The sequence below is a fragment of the Dryas octopetala genome, chromosome 3, assembly GCF_963921425.1.
Source record: "Dryas octopetala chromosome 3, drDryOcto1.1, whole genome shotgun sequence".
Classification (NCBI taxonomy): domain Eukaryota; kingdom Viridiplantae; phylum Streptophyta; class Magnoliopsida; order Rosales; family Rosaceae; genus Dryas; species Dryas octopetala.
The window spans coordinates 1,110,624-1,128,827 of NC_141368.1; the positions used below are offsets into that span (position 1 = coordinate 1,110,624).

General features: G+C 38.0%; 3 protein-coding genes across 5 annotated transcripts; 1 reads left to right on the top strand and 2 right to left on the bottom strand.

Annotated features, from left to right (window-relative positions):
* Positions 1 to 1,205: 1,205 nt before the first annotated feature.
* LOC147289239 (succinate dehydrogenase assembly factor) lies at positions 1,206 to 1,810 on the bottom strand. Its single transcript, XM_086238807.1, has one exon. It carries the CDS (start codon positions 1,740 to 1,742, stop codon positions 1,407 to 1,409), a length of 336 nt encoding a protein of 111 aa, XP_086094933.1. The 5' UTR covers positions 1,743 to 1,810; the 3' UTR covers positions 1,206 to 1,406.
* Positions 1,811 to 1,953: 143 nt separating this feature from the next.
* LOC147289240 (uncharacterized) lies at positions 1,954 to 3,562 on the top strand. The gene is made up of 3 exons (XM_086238808.1): positions 1,954 to 2,111; positions 3,106 to 3,269; positions 3,385 to 3,562. The coding sequence occupies exons 1-3, from the start codon at positions 2,033 to 2,035 to the stop codon at positions 3,403 to 3,405; spliced, it is 264 nt and encodes an 87-aa protein (XP_086094934.1). The 5' UTR covers positions 1,954 to 2,032; the 3' UTR covers positions 3,406 to 3,562.
* An 86-nt stretch (positions 3,563 to 3,648) lies between these two features.
* On the bottom strand, positions 3,649 to 14,953 carry GLT1 (NADH-dependent glutamate synthase 1). Of its 3 annotated transcripts, XM_086238804.1 has the most exons (22): positions 14,124 to 14,953; positions 13,843 to 13,962; positions 13,251 to 13,364; positions 12,921 to 13,073; positions 12,598 to 12,698; positions 12,402 to 12,498; positions 11,797 to 11,906; positions 11,439 to 11,542; positions 11,103 to 11,282; positions 10,671 to 11,014; positions 10,499 to 10,569; positions 9,953 to 10,422; positions 8,987 to 9,856; positions 8,712 to 8,866; positions 8,395 to 8,556; positions 6,648 to 8,240; positions 6,088 to 6,306; positions 5,734 to 6,002; positions 5,301 to 5,606; positions 4,936 to 5,203; positions 4,483 to 4,740; positions 3,649 to 4,383 (listed from the first exon to the last, which is right to left on the bottom strand). In XM_086238804.1, the coding sequence occupies exons 1-22, from the start codon at positions 14,487 to 14,489 to the stop codon at positions 4,087 to 4,089; spliced, it is 6,627 nt and encodes a 2,208-aa protein (XP_086094930.1). In that variant the 5' UTR covers positions 14,490 to 14,953; the 3' UTR covers positions 3,649 to 4,086. The 3 variants fall into 3 exon arrangements, with proteins under 3 accessions (XP_086094930.1, XP_086094931.1, XP_086094932.1); XM_086238805.1 differs by lacking the exons at positions 12,598 to 12,698; positions 12,921 to 13,073; positions 13,251 to 13,364; positions 13,843 to 13,962; positions 14,124 to 14,953 and adding an exon at positions 12,208 to 12,341 and having other exon boundaries at positions 12,424 to 12,484; XM_086238806.1 differs by lacking the exons at positions 12,402 to 12,498; positions 12,598 to 12,698; positions 12,921 to 13,073; ... (1 more) ...; positions 13,843 to 13,962; positions 14,124 to 14,953 and adding an exon at positions 12,004 to 12,301.
* Between the last annotated feature and the right edge of the window lie 3,251 nt (positions 14,954 to 18,204).

The window sequence follows — 18,204 nt, forward strand, 5'->3', positions numbered from 1 at the left end:
ATGTTTATAACCTTTGTTAAAACAAATTTTACGACCTATCAACTATATAAACAACTAACGCTAGCATTCATTTATTTGGTGAATAATGAGTCTTGTTGGTTATAGAGTCACCATGTGATATCTGTCTAGGACTACATAATTAATGTTGACGAAACAATGCTATGAGTTCGTTGGACATTAATGGACGGTAGAGATGTTGCCTCCATTTTCAATCAACAAATTATTGAGCAACAATGTGTATCCTATTTTGCGTCATGTTGGGAGTTGGGCCAACTTGAATAAGTCAGCCTAATAATATCCAGAGATTAGATCATGCATGCATAATAAACAAAGCTAACTAAGGGCCAAAATACTGGTATTTGTTGGATTAATGAACAAATCTGGCAGTCTATATGATATTGAAAATTATTTTATCCAGATTGATCCAATGGTTGATGTTTGCGCATAGCATAGATATGGCCCACCATCCAACATCAATGGGAAAACGCAGTCATGTTCATGTGTGTGAAATTTGGGCATCGCTCAATGCAAATCCTTTTGTTAGTAGACCCATTCAAAATATATGTAGCTGTGTGTGCAGCCAAAATGATTTTTCAATTCATTCTAGCAATTTGTCCTCTGGGGTCATTCTACCAATTGCTTCTGACCAAATTCGTTTTCTTCTATATTTTATGTTTGTCTATGCGGCTATGAATGGAAATGGAATCAATCAATGGTTCAAAAGAAATGTAGAAGCCAAAAAAGATGAAACCCAGTTTGCAAATTGCATTTATAATAATGTATGTTGCCAGAGACCATCTATGTTTAGCTTTACTAGACCTCTTTATCCACGTTAACTAGGATTTAGCACATCAAAGATCAGAAAATTTAAAATTTGTATTGTAAAAGCTCCGTTAATTTTTGGCTATGTGGTCAAATGGTAAACGTCTTTAGCTTGAAATCAAATAAAAAAATATTCAATGATTGGGCCGTAAATAAATATATCAAGGGATCAGCCTACACCAAGTCCAAGCCCAATTATTGTTTCAGGCTCACAAATATTTGGATGTCAAACGTTTGCAAAACATAGTAGAGAGTATCCACTATCCAGCTGAGCCCAAAGCAAGCCCAACTCAAGCAAAGGTCGAAACGTTTCACTGAGGTTTCTTCTTCGTTTCATTTCCAGTATCTGTTTATATAGAATTAAAATTTCCAAAACAAGCAAATACCCAAAAATTAAGAATAATAATTTTATTTTACTCATCAAATTCAAGGCTTACAATCACATAATTGGCAAAACATCACTTCAAACAACTAAAATCATCAAGAAAAGTAGCAAACATTTGCATCCGAAATTCAGATACTCTAATCTCAAATTATAATAATAACGTTTTTATTTTGTAAACCCAGAAAAGACAAAAAAAAATTCAAAAATCAGAGCACCGACCGTTTCGCTCCCAGTCGCCGAATCGAGTGGGCTCCGGCCCTCTGGGACCGCCGATCTCACCGGTCTCTTCATTCAAATCCAACCCATCTTCGTCTTCTTCTTCATCGTCAGCTCGATTTTCAACTTTTTCAGGATTTTCTTCGATGGGGTCTCTTTGTTCCTTGTTGGGGTTTTCGTGCTGGGGCTGAGATTGCCCAGTCGATGAGCAGAAGAGTCGACTCACTGAGTTGATAGCGGAGCGAGTTAGGGGTTGGGCTCTAGTTGGGGACGAGAGAACGGTCGTTGATGAGAAAAGACGGCCTAGATTGCTCGCCATATTTTCCTTCTGTTCTTCTTTCCTTCTCTGCAAGAAAGAATGAAAGAGAAAGTTGGAGGAGGGAACTATTGTGGTACCCAATACGGTGTCGTGTCCAGGAGTAATGCAGCCACGTGGGGGTTGTTTGAATTGGGCCTCAATGGCTTGTGTTCACTGCTGGTCCAAAAGCCCAAGATAATTAAATTAAATTATTATTAATAAATGAAGGCCGACAAGTAATTTTCAACTCGGTGGAGGTGAGGTGGATAGCCCAAACAGGAAGGTGAAGTGGATTTGTGGAAGAGAGAAAGATGGGCGGAGAAGGGCAGGTTTTGAAGAGAATTCCACGCATTAAATTCCCACAAAGACACCCAAAACCCTCAACCCCAGGTAACTATCTCTCTCTGTCTCTCTTGTCTCCTTCTTTCTTTATCAGTTTTTTTCTTTTGTTGTTGCTTATTATCATATATTAGTATCACTTTCTTTGCATGTGGCCTGTCTTCTCAATCTGTTTTTCATGTTGTTGTACAATAATAGTCAATTAAATAAGGAAAATATGGGTCAGTTTTCATGTGATAAAATCTTTAAATACTGTAAAAATATAGAGTTTAGAGTTGTATATGACTTGGTCCTGGCAAATTAAAAACTGTATCTTTCTTATGATTGTCTTACCTGTCAGCTGTGTATAATTGGAAAAGTTCCTAAGCATCTAATCAATTTTGATGAAATTGTGTTCTGTTTAGCTTTTCTGTGGGTATTGTATTGTATTGATGTAATCAATTATGTTGTTTTCAAGTCTGTGTTGAGAGATATGAAGTCAGAGGCCGCAAATGCTGAATTTGGGATGCTCCGAAGTATTTGATATGAAATACTACGATTCTAACGTTTTATGCTTTGCACTTTTATCTTTAAAACAATGGTTGAAACTAGTGGAAAAGAAAGGAGAGAGAGCAAGGGTTTGGTAGATGGGTAAGTTCATATGACCGTTTGCAATTGCAAAGATCTTTATGAAGTCTTTAAGCTTATCACAGTATTTGGTAGTGTGAGTTTGAGGAGTAATGTGATTTTAGTTGAGGGTTTCCAGAACAAAAAGGGCAAAACTTGCAACCCTTTCTGTTTTCTTAAATTGGTGGTTGTTATTAAATCAGACATATGTTTGGTGGGACGTTAGTATCAAGGTGTTTCTAGTATCGACTGTTGTTTAAATTTACAGTGGACTTATTTCAAATGAAATTGGTGTTAGCAAAACTTAGCCAGACATTTATTTGTATATAAGTGCTTTATTGAATGTTGGGATCTGTTATATATCATTGGTATTTTTTCAGTTCATTGGCATTATGTTAAATAGTCACTAATACATATTCCTGATTTTCTCACTGTGTAGGTTCTACTTCGCAAACTCAACATGGATCAACAACTAGCAACAGTCAGATGGTGACTCTAGGGTCAGATATTCCAGCACCACCCAAAAACACTTCTGTGGGAGGGAAAGCTTCGATTCAACCAGAACGTACACCTGTCTCGGCCAAGGAAATAGAAGCTATCCTAGTGAGCAGAATATTATATATAATGCAACAGATTTGGATGTTTGGATTTGGAATTGCTGTAAGTGGCCTACACCTTTCAACTTGCTCATTGTTTTATGTTTTTGTTTGTTTTGCAGTTGGGCGGATGCCTTGATTGAGAAGCAGATAACGTATAAAAACAAGAGCTCGACTTCTCTACGAAATTGACAGACTGTTAATATGCACATAAAGGTCTCTTGTTGTATGGTTTTTAGTGAACGATGGAAGGACCAGTTGTCCATTTTTTGTACAATAAAATTATCGGCCTTTACTTTATATATTTTCCTCATAACAAAAATAAACATACTCAGCAGCATATTGTTCACAAAATCTGTGATCATTCTTTTGATCTCGGATTGCTCTTCGCAAAGAATTTCCCATAAATAGGATATGATTCTGTTCATAACATGATAATTTCCCATATATATTATAATGTTATGGTGCTAAATCATTGGTAAAGAACCAAAACTGTACATTATTCCTTAAAACAACCACGCTAAAAGACCGGGTAAAACTATAAACAAATAAATAATCTGAAATCTATTATACCCAGCTCCGCCCAAAACTACTTTATGAGAATTGAAAAGGCTTGATATCCCATGAGAAGCCACCTCCTGCTTCTGCAGTCCCTTTGGCCTCAGCTCCATCACTGAGTGGGTTATCCATGAGACAATCAAATTTGAAAAATCCTTCTGTGTGCATCACAGTACGAAAATGAAAACCTTCCACCATCTGTATCACTGTATGCTTGCAGCTTTGCTGTCTTGGTTCTCTAATTGAAATCTTGATGATCATATCATCTACGTCATTACGGTGTGCTTCCCGCTGTCTTTATGTGTCTTGCTAAAATCTTGATGCCTCTTCTTCAATACCTCATGGCTCCCATTACTATTGGTGTGGTCTTCTTCCCTGCACAGGAATTTGTCAACCTGTGCAGCCGCTTGCCGTCCCTCTGCAATTGCCCACACCACCAGGGACTGACCACGCCGGCAATCCCCAGCTGCAAAGACACCATCCGCATTGGTTGAGAAGCGACCATACTCCGCCTTGAAGTTTGAGCGATTGTCACGCTCCAAGCCCAACTTCTCTGCTACCGTCTGGAAAACGAAACAAGCAACCAGTGAGCAAAATATATTTCCATACTTGCAAGACATCATTTTGAAGATCTAAGTGGAAACACAATTAAAAATACTAACCGACTCAGGTCCAAGGAACCCCATTGCTAGTAGGACTAGGTCAGCCTCAAGTATCTCCTCGGAGCCCTCAATTTCCTTGAATTGGAACTTCCCAGAGGCATCCTTCTCCCATTTGACACGTACCACCTCAAGTCCTTTCATGACCCCATTCTCGTCTCCCACAAATCTCTTAGTCAGCACCTCATAAGATCTTGGATCTTTGCCAAACTTGGCTGCAACTTCCTGGTGCCCATAATCCACACGGAATATACAAGGCCACTGCAAACCCAAAATAAAAGGAATAAATACTCAAGACGTCTAATAACATGCATACAATGTCACAAAACTCAGTCACATATTTCAACAAATGCAAACAAGGCAAATCCAACTTCTTGACATGTAATAAATTTAACGTGCAATCATAATCCCATCAAGAGCAAGTTAAGAATAAACAAGAAACCATCATAATCCAACCTGTGGCCAAGGGTTTCCTGGAGCCCTTGTTCGTGGTGGCTCTGGGAGAAGCTCTAAATTTACGATGCTACTACAGCCATGCCGAATGGATGTTCCTATGCAATCAGTGCCAGTGTCACCTCCACCAATTACCACAACTTTCTTGCCTTTGGCAGAAATATAGTTACCATCCTCAAGATTGCTATCAAGCAAGCTTTTGGTGTTTGCATGAAGGAATTCCATAGCAAAATGTACTCCTGACAGCTCTCGCCCTGGTACGGGAAGGTCCCTGCACCAAAAGCCTCACTACTGTTATAACCATATTCAGATAATTACTTGGATAGAGAAAGAACAAAACACTACAGCATTACCAACTATCGAGTTACCTTGGTTTTGTCGCTCCTACTGCTAAAACAACAGCATTGTTCTCCTCTCGAAGGAGATCAAGCGAGTACAAAGGATCAGTTCCAACACTAGCATTAACCACAAACTTAACACCTTCCTCGACCATAAGGTTAACCCGCCGTTGAACTACATCCTCTTTGTCAGCCTTCATATTAGGAACACCATACATCATAAGCCCTCCAATTCTATCAGAACGCTCATACACCGTCACTGTATGGCCTATTCTGTTTAGTTGATCAGCAGCAGCTAGACCAGCTGGCCCACTTCCGACAATTGCAACCCTTTTCCTGTAATTATAAACAAATCAAATTGATGATTCATTCACTGGAAAAACAGTGCTACATGAAAATAAATTTAATATCCTAACAAGACGATACAAAAGAGAATCACTCTTAGCTGAGAAGTAAAGCATACCCAGTCCTCTTGAGAGGAGGTCGTGGCACCATCCAACCTTCTTCAAAAGCCTTGTCTATGATGGCACATTCAATGCTTTTAATAGATACTGGATTCTCAATAATACCAAGAACACAAGAACCTTCACAAGGTGCGGGACAAACTCGACCAGTAAATTCAGGGAAGTTATTTGTCTCAAGAAGTCTGTCTAATGCTTCATGCCACCTGTTCTGGTACACCAACTCATTGAACTCGGGTATTTTGTTACCAAGAGGACACCCAGAGTTCTCCTGCAATTTTTATAAGAGCAGCATCCATAACCAGAAACTACATAATAACTAGCAACAAAAAGAACAAAAACATACAAATTCTTACCTGATGGCAGAAGGGAGTACCACAGTCCATGCAACGGGCTGACTGCGTCTTCAAAAGTGGGCCAGGTTTACCTTCCTCCATAACTTCTTTCCAGTCATGCATACGAACATTAGGATCCCTATACTGAACTCCCTCACGCTCATAAGAAATGAAACCTCGATGTTTAACAGCATCAGTGACCTCAGTAGGCCTCTTCAATGCTTCAGCATCTTCTACCATCTGCAAATTTCAATTCTCATATCAGGTCCTTCTAGATTATACAATCCATAGAGGTTACCAGAAAATTCCAAGTCATCAATTTTTCTATATACAAATGTTGAACCAAGTACGATTGTAATGACATGAAAACTTTCTCCAATAGTGACAACAGAAAACCATGTGAACACCACAAAGTTCAGAGAATTGAGGTTCCAGATATTCCTGGCATTGGCATCGCACGGAGGAAGAAAAACAACCAGCAGTCAAAGAAAGAGTCCCACAAAGACAGAGACAGAGACCAGAGAGACATAGATAGAGAGGCAGGTTCTTTCTTTTAATTTAAGAGTGAAAAATTCAATTACCTGATTGGATTTCCCATTTAAAGATGCAGCTGCCAACTCCTTAAGTTCTTCAAAAGCATCTTTCTTGTACACCTCCTCGTCTTGTTCATCAGCTTCTTCAGCATCAGGCTCCACAGCCTGTTTGGTGGCTTCCTCTCTCATGTTTGCAAGAACACGCTTGTACTCTCTGGGGATAACCTTGATAAACTTAGGCAGAAGATTGTCAAAATCAGCCAGTACTTGACTGGCTAACAGACTTTTTGTGTGACGTTGATGCTGCTGTACCATCATCCTAAGGGTCATAATATCTTCTTCTTCAACTTTATCAAGATCTACAAGCTCAGGATTGCACCGAGACTGAAACTTCCCATCCACATCAAGCACATAGGCAACACCACCACTCATACCAGCGGCAAAATTTCTGCCAGTTTTCCCTAGCACAACAACAGTGCCACCTGTCATGTACTCACAACCATGATCACCAACACCTTCAACAACTGCCTTAGCCCCCGAATTGCGAACACAGAATCTTTCTGCTGCCATTCCATTGAAATATGCCTCCCCATTAGTGGCACCATAAAGAGCTACATTACCAATAACAATGTTTTCTTTTGGATCAAACTTGCTTCCCTTTGGAGGATAAACTACAATCTTTCCACCTGACAATCCTTTACCGACATAATCATTGCTGTCACCTTCAAGCTCAAGTGTGATGCCAGGGCAGAGGAATGCTCCAAGGCTCTGGCCTGCACTTCCACTGAATTTTATATGGATAGTGTCTGCAGGAAGCCCTGCCATGTTGTAACGTTTGGTCACCTCATGGCTAAGCATTGTCCCAACAGCACGATTGACATTGCAGATTGGTGTTTCAAAGTATACAGGAAGAGCCTTTTCTATTGCAGCTTTGGATAGAGATATTAGTTTGTGGTCAAGAGCCATGTCCAAACCATGGTCCTGTTTCTGGATGCAATACTGAGCAGCTTCGGGCCGAAGGTCTGCAGCAGGTGTAAGTAGCAGAGAGAGATCAATGTTCTCCAGCTTCTCATTGTTTCTTGTCACTTCTTTATCAACTTCAAGCATATCTGAACGACCAACCATCTCATTTAAAGTTCGGAAACCAAGCTGTGACATTATCTCTCTCACCTCCTCTGCTACCATAAAGAAAAAGTTAATAACATGTTCAGGTTCTCCAGCAAACTTCTCACGAAGTACTGGATCTTGGGTTGCGATGCCAACGGGACAGGTGTTCTTGTGGCATTTCCGCATCATAATGCAGCCAAGAGTTATGAGGGGTGCTGTGCTGAACCCAAACTCTTCTGCACCAAGAAGTGCGGCAATGGCCACATCTCTTCCAGTTTTTAGTTGGCCATCTGTCTGGAGAACTGTGCGGCCACGAAGGTCATTAGCAACCAAAGTCTGGTGGGTCTCAGCCAAACCAAGTTCCCATGGAAGCCCTGCATTCTTAATGCCAGTCCATCTAGAGGCCCCTGTGCCTCCATCATGTCCGGAGATTAAAACATGGTCAGCATGCCCCTTCACAACTCCACTAGCGACTACTCCCACACCAGCTTCAGATACTAACTTGACGCTAATTCGAGCTGCCGGGTTAGCATTCTACAGATCAAATGGAACAGATTAAGAGACAAATTTAAAATGCATTTGCTTCATAAGTCAGCAAAGGCAATATCATCCATCCAAAAAAGGGAGTGAAATAGGGGAAGAGGAGCACTGAAACAGTTTATAGGGCCTTCATAGCAAGGGAGCATACCTTAAGATCATGAATTAATTGGGCAAGGTCTTCAATTGAGTAGATATCATGATGGGGAGGTGGACTGATAAGTCCCACACCAGCAGTAGAATTCCTGGTAACAGCAATGTCTCCGACAACCTTGTGCCCAGGAAGCTCACCTCCTTCACCAGGCTTGGCACCCTGTGCAACAAGGGCAAAAGTTAATAATCCACAGAACAAAAAAATCAGTTTATATTTAAATTCTAGGAATCATTAACATAATAATATAGGAAAAATGAAAATAAAAAGCCAAGAAACAGTGCATTAGAGCTTATATGTAGTATCTATATAGATACCTGAGCCATTTTTATCTGCAGTTCATCAGCATTCGTAAGATAGTAACTTGAAACTCCAAATCTTCCACTTGCAACCTGCTTAATCGCACTCCTCTTTGGATTCCTTGAACCATCAGGAAGAGGCTCCATACGGGAGGGCTGTTCGCCTCCCTCACCTTCAGAAAACAAATAAAATAATTCATTATCAATAAATATAAAAATGCAACAGTTCATGTTCATATTATCAAGCATATGAGCAGGTACAAATTAACGTAATAAAGATTTCAGAGGCAAACCTGTATTTGACTTTCCTCCAATTTTGTTCATAGCAATGGCCAGTGTAGAGTGTGCCTCCAATGATATTGATCCATAACTCATAGCCCCAGTACAGAATCGTTTAACAATCTCACTGGCAGGTTCTACTTCATCCAAGTGAATTTTCTGTTCTGTGTGTCTAAATTTCAGAAGACCCCGGAGATTGCAGGCTTTATTTAATTCATGAATGAGCTTTGAGTATTCTTTATATGCAGCCACACTGTTAGTTCTGGCAGCCTCTTGAAGCTTTGAAATAGCAAAAGGATCGTTTAGGTGAACCTCACCACCTTTTCTCCAATGATAATCCCCAGGATTTGGGAGTGCCACAGCTTCTGCACTTCCAGGAGGGAAAGCCCGAGAAGGAAATGCTAACTCATGCAGATGAAGTCCATCCCGAGCAAGCATCTCAAATGTTGCACCCTCAACTCTACTAGGAGTTCCTGCAAAGCACCTCTCAATCACTTCTGATGAAAGACCCAAAGCTTCAAAAATCTGTGCACCCTTGTAAGAGGCCAAAGTAGATATCCCCATCTTGGCAAGAACCTTCATCATCCCATAGTTGCTTGCTTTAAAGTACTTTTTAACCAGTTCATTCTTGGAGTATATTGCACCATTAGATTTTGGTGGGATCTTTCCATCAACTTGCAGTCTCCAGATGGCCTCAATAGACAAGTATGGGCAGATAGCATCTGCACCAAATCCAAAAAGGGTACAGAAATGGTGTACTTCACGTGGCTCGGCAGATTCAATTATCAATCCCACTCGCGTGCGCTCAAGCTTTTTAACTAGATGTTGATGAACAGCACCAATAGCCAAGAGGGAACTTACAGCAACACGCTTTGGGGAGAACGCTACACAACGGAAGAATGACAATCAAATACAACATAGTTTACAATTAAGTACTCAACATTTTCAACTCATGGTAATATAAAGAACCAGGACAATACCTCTGTCTGAGAGAACAAGTGTGGTATATCCCTTCTTAATCGCCTCCTGCGCTTCAGCACAAATCCTATCCAAGGTTTCCTCCAATCCTTCCCTACCATGGTCCTTGGAATAAGTTATATCAAGAACTTTACAACGCCAGCCTCTATAATTCATTTTTTTGATAGCTTCCATTTCTTCAATGGATAAAAGAGGACCTTTGAGTGAGAGACGACGACATTGTTCTTCAGTGGTTTCTGTCAGATCACCTTCTGGACCAATCATACATTCCATAGAAGTGACTACCTTCTCTCGAATGGGATCAATTGGAGGGTTTGTAACTTGAGCAAACATTTGTTTGAAATACTCAAATGTAAGCTTTTCTCTGCTAGACATAACAGCCAAGGGGGTATCATTTCCCATTGACCCAAGAGCCTCTACACCATCTTTTGCCATGGGAAGCAACAACATTTCCAAGGCTTCAACTGTATAGCTGCATAGAGAGGAAAATATGTAAATTATAAGACAATAAACAAAGCTCTAACATAGGTAGGGCAAACATCACATACCCAAAAGCTTTCAATGGTGCCAATAAACCATGAATTCCCATGTTTTCCATGTTCTCATCATTGGTAGATGCCTAGAAGTCACAAATGAAAAATATCAAAGTGAGAATCAATCACGACAAAGAATAATAAATAAATTTATACAGCTTGGCATAAATAGTTAAGTCAAAATTACAGGAATAACTCCGGCTATGGATGGAGGGGCCCTGTCAGATTCATGAACAGAATCAACTATGTCCCTGAGCTCAATCTTTTGCCTCTTAAGCCACTCCCCGTAAGGCCTTGCCAGTGAATATTGCTGCTTCAAGGCTTCATCATCTACGACAATATGATTCTCAAAGTCCACCAAAAGCATCATTCCAGGGTTAAGTCTTCCTTTCCTGCAGACATCTTCTGGAGGAATGTCTACAACACCAACTTCACTGGCCATGACAACTCGTCCGCTGTGGGTGACGTAAAAGCGACCCGGTCGGAGTCCATTCCGATCCAGTGTAGCTCCTAGATAGCGTCCATCAGTAACTGCAACAATTATTTGTTACAACAAAACTAAAACCCAGAACTGATGTAAATATCCAAATAAATAAAAAAAAAATACAATGTATATTACATGATATAAGAGCTGGCCCATCCCATGGCTCCATGAGAGATGAGAAATATTCATACAGCGCTTTCCTATCAGGATCCATGTTCTTGTCATTTTGCCATGCTTCAGGAATCATCATCATAATAGCTTCAGGGAGGCTTCTGCCAGCTCGTACCAGAAGCTCGAGGACACCATCAAAAGCTCCTACACAAGGGAAGATTCAAATTTGTGCCAGTTAGATACGACCTTTTTTTGCTACCAATAACTAATTAAGCTCTTGTAGTTTCACATCAGGTGAGAAAGCATATACTAACTCATCCATGTATCTAAGTAATGTAGGGATGCATTTTATAAATTCACCTGAATCAGATGAACTGGCATCCACAATTGGCAACAGCTTCTTTAACTCATTTTTTGATAGACCAAGTTCCGTACACTTAAGCAGTCCTTCACGCGCCTTCATCCTGCAAGTAAATAGACAACTATTGCTTAACCAGAAACACATCTTGAAACATCCGACAGTAATAAGGCACACAAGCAATCAATTGCACAAGCAGACATGCTTATTAACAAGTTTGGAAATGTTATCATATGTTAAACTCATATTAGGATGGTAAATTCAACAGGCATGTTAAATTGAACAAAAAAAAATGTAGATAGAGTACAGAATTCACTCCTACCACTTACAGAGGACAGAACTATCCGATCAAAAACATACCAGTTAACATTTCCTCTAAGGGTGTTGATTTCTCCATTGTGGCTAATGACACGCATAGGCTGAGCACGATCCCAACTTGGAAAAGTATTTGTTGAGAATCGAGAGTGTACCTGCAGAAATTATCAAAAGAACCAATATTGTCATTCATAACTCCATATTCTCTATCCAGAATACGGAAATCCAAGCTAAAAGCCTAAAACCACACACATGAAATTGTGTTCAGGCCACTCCAGTTAAAAGTATACTGCAGTGCCAGTACAAATTGAGATCCTAAGCTATACTTTGACCCAACACAATTTCCTTTTCACCACCCATTTGAAATTTTCATCCTCAACAACTCATCATAGAGAGCACTGCATCAAGTTTCTGCAAACATGATTTACTTGATAGTGAGGTTTCTTACCAACTCACCCAATGCATCCAATCCAGCATCGATTTCAATTAGTAATCAAGGGTGTGGAAGAACTTAAGAGATCATTCAAACCTCAATGCCTCAGAAGTCATTCCTCAACCTTGCATCTCTTCAGTTACTGGTTGTTCCCATGCTGTTTGTGGAGTATGAAGTTAGTGGAGAAAGAAAAGAAGTGAATGGATTATATATTTACCAGGGCCATGTAGCTCGTAAACCTTTCATTGCCAAGATCAGCATAATAGTAATCCTTCAGCTGTTCAGGCTTCAGCTGACCCTTGTAAACAACAGTCCTGCATAAAATCAAGTATCACAGTGAATTAAGTGATCACAAGAACAATATAAATTCATGAAATATATATATATATGCTACATATCTCAAAAAAACAAACCTTGAGGAAATTGAACATATGTAGAAGTCTTTAGCACCACCATGTTGAAGGTTTAATGCAGCTCGGATGGCAACCATTGACACCCTTCTAAGTATGTACATCTGAAAGGAATGCCGAACAGCATCATAACCACATTATTAGGTAAATAGGGAATGAAGCTACTCATTTCTTCAGCCATTTATTTCTCAAAAACAAATCCCAGTTTATTCCTCATAAATTTGATTTACAAAAGTAGATAAATACGAAACAAAACTATCACTACAAGGGCATTTTATATCCTCCATGTATATACATCTAGATTATAGCATATCAAAGAGAAATACCTGGCGCTCAAGGTCAACTTTTGACCTTGGAGTTGGAGTAAGGAACACCTGCTCAATAACAGGTTCTGTCTGCAGAGCCGACTTCCCCAAATCTGAGTTATCTGTTGGAACCAATCGCCACCCAAGAACAGTATGTCCAAGAGACTCCGCAACCTGCGACCATATCAAAAATATACCCATAAATACCATAGGACCAGAAAATAGATCAAATTCAAAGGCAGCAACGGAAACTTGAAATCACCTTTATAAAAACATTTTTTCTTGATTGAGACAACCCAGAACCATTTTTAGTTATTCACTTTTCAAACAAATAATCAAACTTTGCATTACCTTTGTAAATACATTTTTGCTTTCTTCTCTTCGACTCTCAGATGTGGGCAAGAAGAACATTCCAACAGCATACTCCCCTAGCGGTGGAAGCTCAAAACCAACATCTTTGGCAACCTGAAAAACAGCAACTCGAAAACAATCAGTGCTAAGCATACAGAACCTAATGATGAATTGTGTCCAAGTAGCTTAAATCTAAGTGGATATTTTCCTAACTCTAAATAGGAGGGATTCTTGAATTCAATAATATATAAGCTACTTTCTTCCGAAAAAAAATTAAAAAACACAAAAAATTAACTTGTATGTTGTATTTGTTTTACTTTTAGCTACAGGGAAAATAACAAACAAGCAAACTTTTTTCGCAGAAAACCACCAAGCTCGTTTAATATATGAAAACAAAAGGAAAAAAATTAAAACAGTATAGGAAATTTCAGCATTGAAAAGGATATGATCTATCCAAAAGATATTTTATGTTATTGATATCTGTCAAAATTAAAACAAAAAACCGATAAATAAAAAATTCCAAAACCTTCGGCTTAGATTCCAAATAATTCTTCCCAAAAAAAAAAAGAATCCAAATAATTATAGATAATACCTCCTTGTAAAAGTCATGAGGAAGAGCCACGAGAATCCCAGCTCCATCACCAGTATTCGTTTCACACCCACAAGCTCCTCTATGGGTCATCCGTATCAACATTTCCACCGCGTCCGTAATCTACAACATCGCATAAACACAAACACAAAAAATAAATTCATATTAGTAAAATGATATATACATTAAAAAACATAGATAAATACATGCACGTAAATATTAGCAATTTATATTAACATACGCATATATAAATATATAGATATCTATAAAGAAACGATGCCTACCGTTTTACGGCTACTTTCACCGGACAATTCTGCAACGAAGCCGACACCACACGAGTCCTTATCAAACGACGGGTCGTAAAGGCCGAGGGGCTTCTCTGGAACGGCGGATAGAACGGACCGGACCACGACACGGAGTTTCGGGTTGCGTCCCGGACCGTCGGATCGCCATAAGTGGAGCCTTTCGGATCCGGGCGCCCGCAATCGGGTCCCCAAGAACTTCTTCGCCAAAGCTTTGGTCGATTTCCTGGTAGCAGAGCATGTCGCAGCTCTGCTCCTGAGCCTCGCTATCGGTGTGGCATTGAGTTGAGATGCGAGGGAAGGTTTGGTGGTTCGGATTTGAACAACGGAACCAGAGCTCGCCAACATTATTCAGAAATCAGAACCAGTCTGTAGATTTGATTCCGAGTGTAATATATAATAATATAAATATAATATGATTTATTTAAATAAATATGGTTTTGTTATATAGAAATCCGACTCCTTTCAGAAATCAAACTTTAATCCCGTATTTGAGAGTTTGTTTAGGAGACTAATACGGGATTTAGATCCAACTTAAACGAGACTGCAACTCTACAGGTGAGATCTATGTTTCTTCACCATAAACGACACCGTTTGGGACGTGATTTACACCACCGGACGGGACGGTTGGTGATAGAGAAAACAGAGGAATATAATACTGATTGTGTGAAGATTAAGAGGGTGAACCAGAAAGCTCGAAAACTAGTTTCTGATCTCGATTTTCCCGGAAAACGAGCGAGAAAGCGAGAGAGAAAACTGAGAGAGAGAGAGTAGCAGCAGCGCGGGCGAGAGTGTCCCTTCAGTTTTGGGTTCTCTCCTTGAAGAGGCAGAGCGCAGAGGTGTATTTTATAGAGAAAACAGGGACAGGTTTTTAGAGAGAGAGAGAGGCCAGTCTGTGTGTTTCAGTCCTAGAGAGAGAAAAGGAGAGGGGAGTGTGGGGACCACGGAGGGGCTAAATTTACCAAGTCCGACCTCACTCTCACTGTTTTTGAGTGCTGTAACAGCTTGAAATTCGTATATGTGCCACGTGTAAAACGCCCTAATGCGGCACGCGACAGCCGCTCATGGTGGGTCCTATATACAATACTCGTATCAGATAGAGAATTACTTAATTAGATAAACTCAATCAGAGGCTGGGCTTTTGTTGTTTTTCTGTTTTTGTTAGGCCGCCTCTTGTTCTTTCCGAGCCTCCTGCCGAACAAGTTGGTTCGGCACCTCCGTGCCTCCACGTTAAATACGGTAAATCACAAATTAACTCACTTGGGTTGGGATTGGATTTCTTTCCTATTTTTTCTTTCTGCCAGTTTGGATAATTACAATGGTCATCTGGAGTGTCTTAGATTGTGCCGATACAGTTTACGGGTTTGGGTTAAATTTCTTTAAACATAAAAATGTTTTCGATTTGTTATCTTTTTAAATGACCAGTTTACCTTTTAAACTAAAAATGTTTTCTATTTGTTCTTTTCGTTTTCCTTTTAGAGAGCAGTTTTGCTCACCTCCTTTAACTCAGGTGTATGCTCACCTCCCATCTAAAATGCTGCCATGTGTTTAAAAAATTAACCATGAGTTAATTTATTGTATTTAATGATTTATGATATTATAATGATGAGAGAGAAAAATAAGTTGACAACTCTTTTCTACTTTTATCCTTATATTTTATTACTCAATTTTTTTTCACTTTTTTATTACCTATTAATTTTTATTTTCTCTTTTATTTAATTATTTCTAATAATTTTTGCTTTTTTTGTTTTTTTGCTCTTCTCCATTACGCCTCTAGTATCTAAAAAACCACATACATTTAATAATTTTTGCTTTTTTTTTTTTGCTCTTTTCTAGTATGCCTCCAGTACCCAAAAAACCACATCCAATTTTTTTGGGTCTTCTCATGTATACACATTTTATCTACTTTTTTAATTAATTAAAAAAAATAATCCAACAACACTTTTTTTTTTTTGCCTAAGAATTCTTCTTTCTTGTCTCATACATGACCTTTTTAGATTAAACAAATTCTTAGGTCAATCCGAGGTGTTGCAACATTTGAAGAAAGAAGAATAGTTGCAACGACATAATTTTTTTTTTTTTAACTCATGTAACTTTTTTATTGGATTTTCTATGTATGTAAATGAGTTGTTTTAGATTTTTGTTTGGCCAACATTTTAGATTAAACTTTGCAAATGAGTTTTTTGTTCGAATTGCAAATGTGTTGTTAGAATATTTTTATTTTTTAATTAATTAAAAAAATAGATAAATGTGTATACATGAGAAGACCCAAAAAAATGGATGTGATTTTTTGAATACTATAAGCGTACTGGAGAAGAGCAAAAAAACAAAAGAAGTAAAAATTATTAGAAATAATTAAATAAAAGAGAAAAGAGAAATTAACGGGTGATAAAAAAAAGTTGAGTAATAAAAGATAAGGATAAAATAAGAAATGAGTTGTCAAATTATTTTTCTCTCTCATCATTATAACATCATAAATAATTAAATACAATAGTTAACTCATGGTTAGTTTTTTAAACACGTGGCAGTATTTTAGATGGGAGGTGAGCATACACCTGAGTTAAAGGAGGTGAGCAAAACTGCTCTCTTCGTTTTATCTACCATTTATATCTTTTGATGACCTTGGATACTTTTTTTTCATTATGGCATTATTTGGTAGACTGTTCGTTTCAAAAGTAGAATAATTCCATGCTTGGAATTATTTTTTTGGTTGGTAAAAAACAAATTTAATGTTTTGGAATTTCAAAAGTAACTAGTAAGATAAATTTAATGGTTATATTTCTAATTCTATGAAAAAATTTGAGGGTGTATAAAAGATAACAAATTAAAATTGTTCGTAGTGAGATGCGGCTACTAACCTCTTTATTCTAAGTAATTAATTAGCTAACACACATATTCAACCAACTATTTCTTTTATGAGTGGTCGAAGAACAAATTATAATACAATTTCTACACGTCAGATCTACTTAGAATGATAAGCGTTTTAGTATATAATTGGCCTACTATATAAATTGCAAAAAAATATTATTTAAAAGTGAATTAATCAATTATGAATTAAAAACAGCTAAAACTTCGATTGTATTGAAAATAAAAATCCAAGCGTCATTTGACTCATTTTTCATTGGTTGTGATGATGTTTCTCATATTACATAATATGGGATAATAATAAATGTTAGTTTCTATATTTTTTAATAATTATGTTTCTCAAAATAAATATAACTATATAAGAGTTCCTAAATTTGGTTAAATACATGCATCTATTCTGGATTCATGTACTTATTACAAAATCATAGTTTTTAAATGTGACTATGTGACATAAAGAATGAAATATGCCTTTGAGGAATGTATCTAGGGGATAATTAACCTACAAATAAATAACTAAGGCAATGTCTTATGAGCCGAGTCGAAATGATTTGGTTGTTCTAAACTTCTAATATCTCCATTGTTTCAGTCAGTCCCATCATCTGACATCATCATCAATTTTTGATTTGTATTTTAATTATGCATTTTTGCTAAAATAGAAAGGTAACACTATTTTTATTATAAAATTCGATGAGGGTATTATGGTAAAAAGCATAAATGTTGGGCGGGTGGTGACGTTGTGGCTTGTGTGTGATGAAAATGGACTATGTAAGTACATTAATAAACTGATACGCGGCCAATGGTATGTAATTAGCTGCCGTTGGATTCAAGTTTCCTTTTTTATAAAGAAAAAACCACCATTGGATTCATATGCGGCCAACAGTAAGAGTTGGTTTTTATTTACTTTTTTCTTTTTGGCCAGTGGTTTTATTACTTCCGTTTTGTCATAGGTTTTTATTTACTTTGCAACAGTCTTTACTCTTTATGGAGAGTTTTGCATTAATGATTTACTTTCCTCTACCTACTTTTAATTTGTCTCATCCATTCACATTCATTTCAATAAAATACGTTTTAAAAAACAAAATCTAAATCCCTTGAATTTTCGTTGTTTATTTAATTGGTTGTGTGGGAAATCTAGCGAATATGATTTTTTTCTTTCTTTTTTCAATACGTAACTGATTTTGTAGATGTTATGTATTAA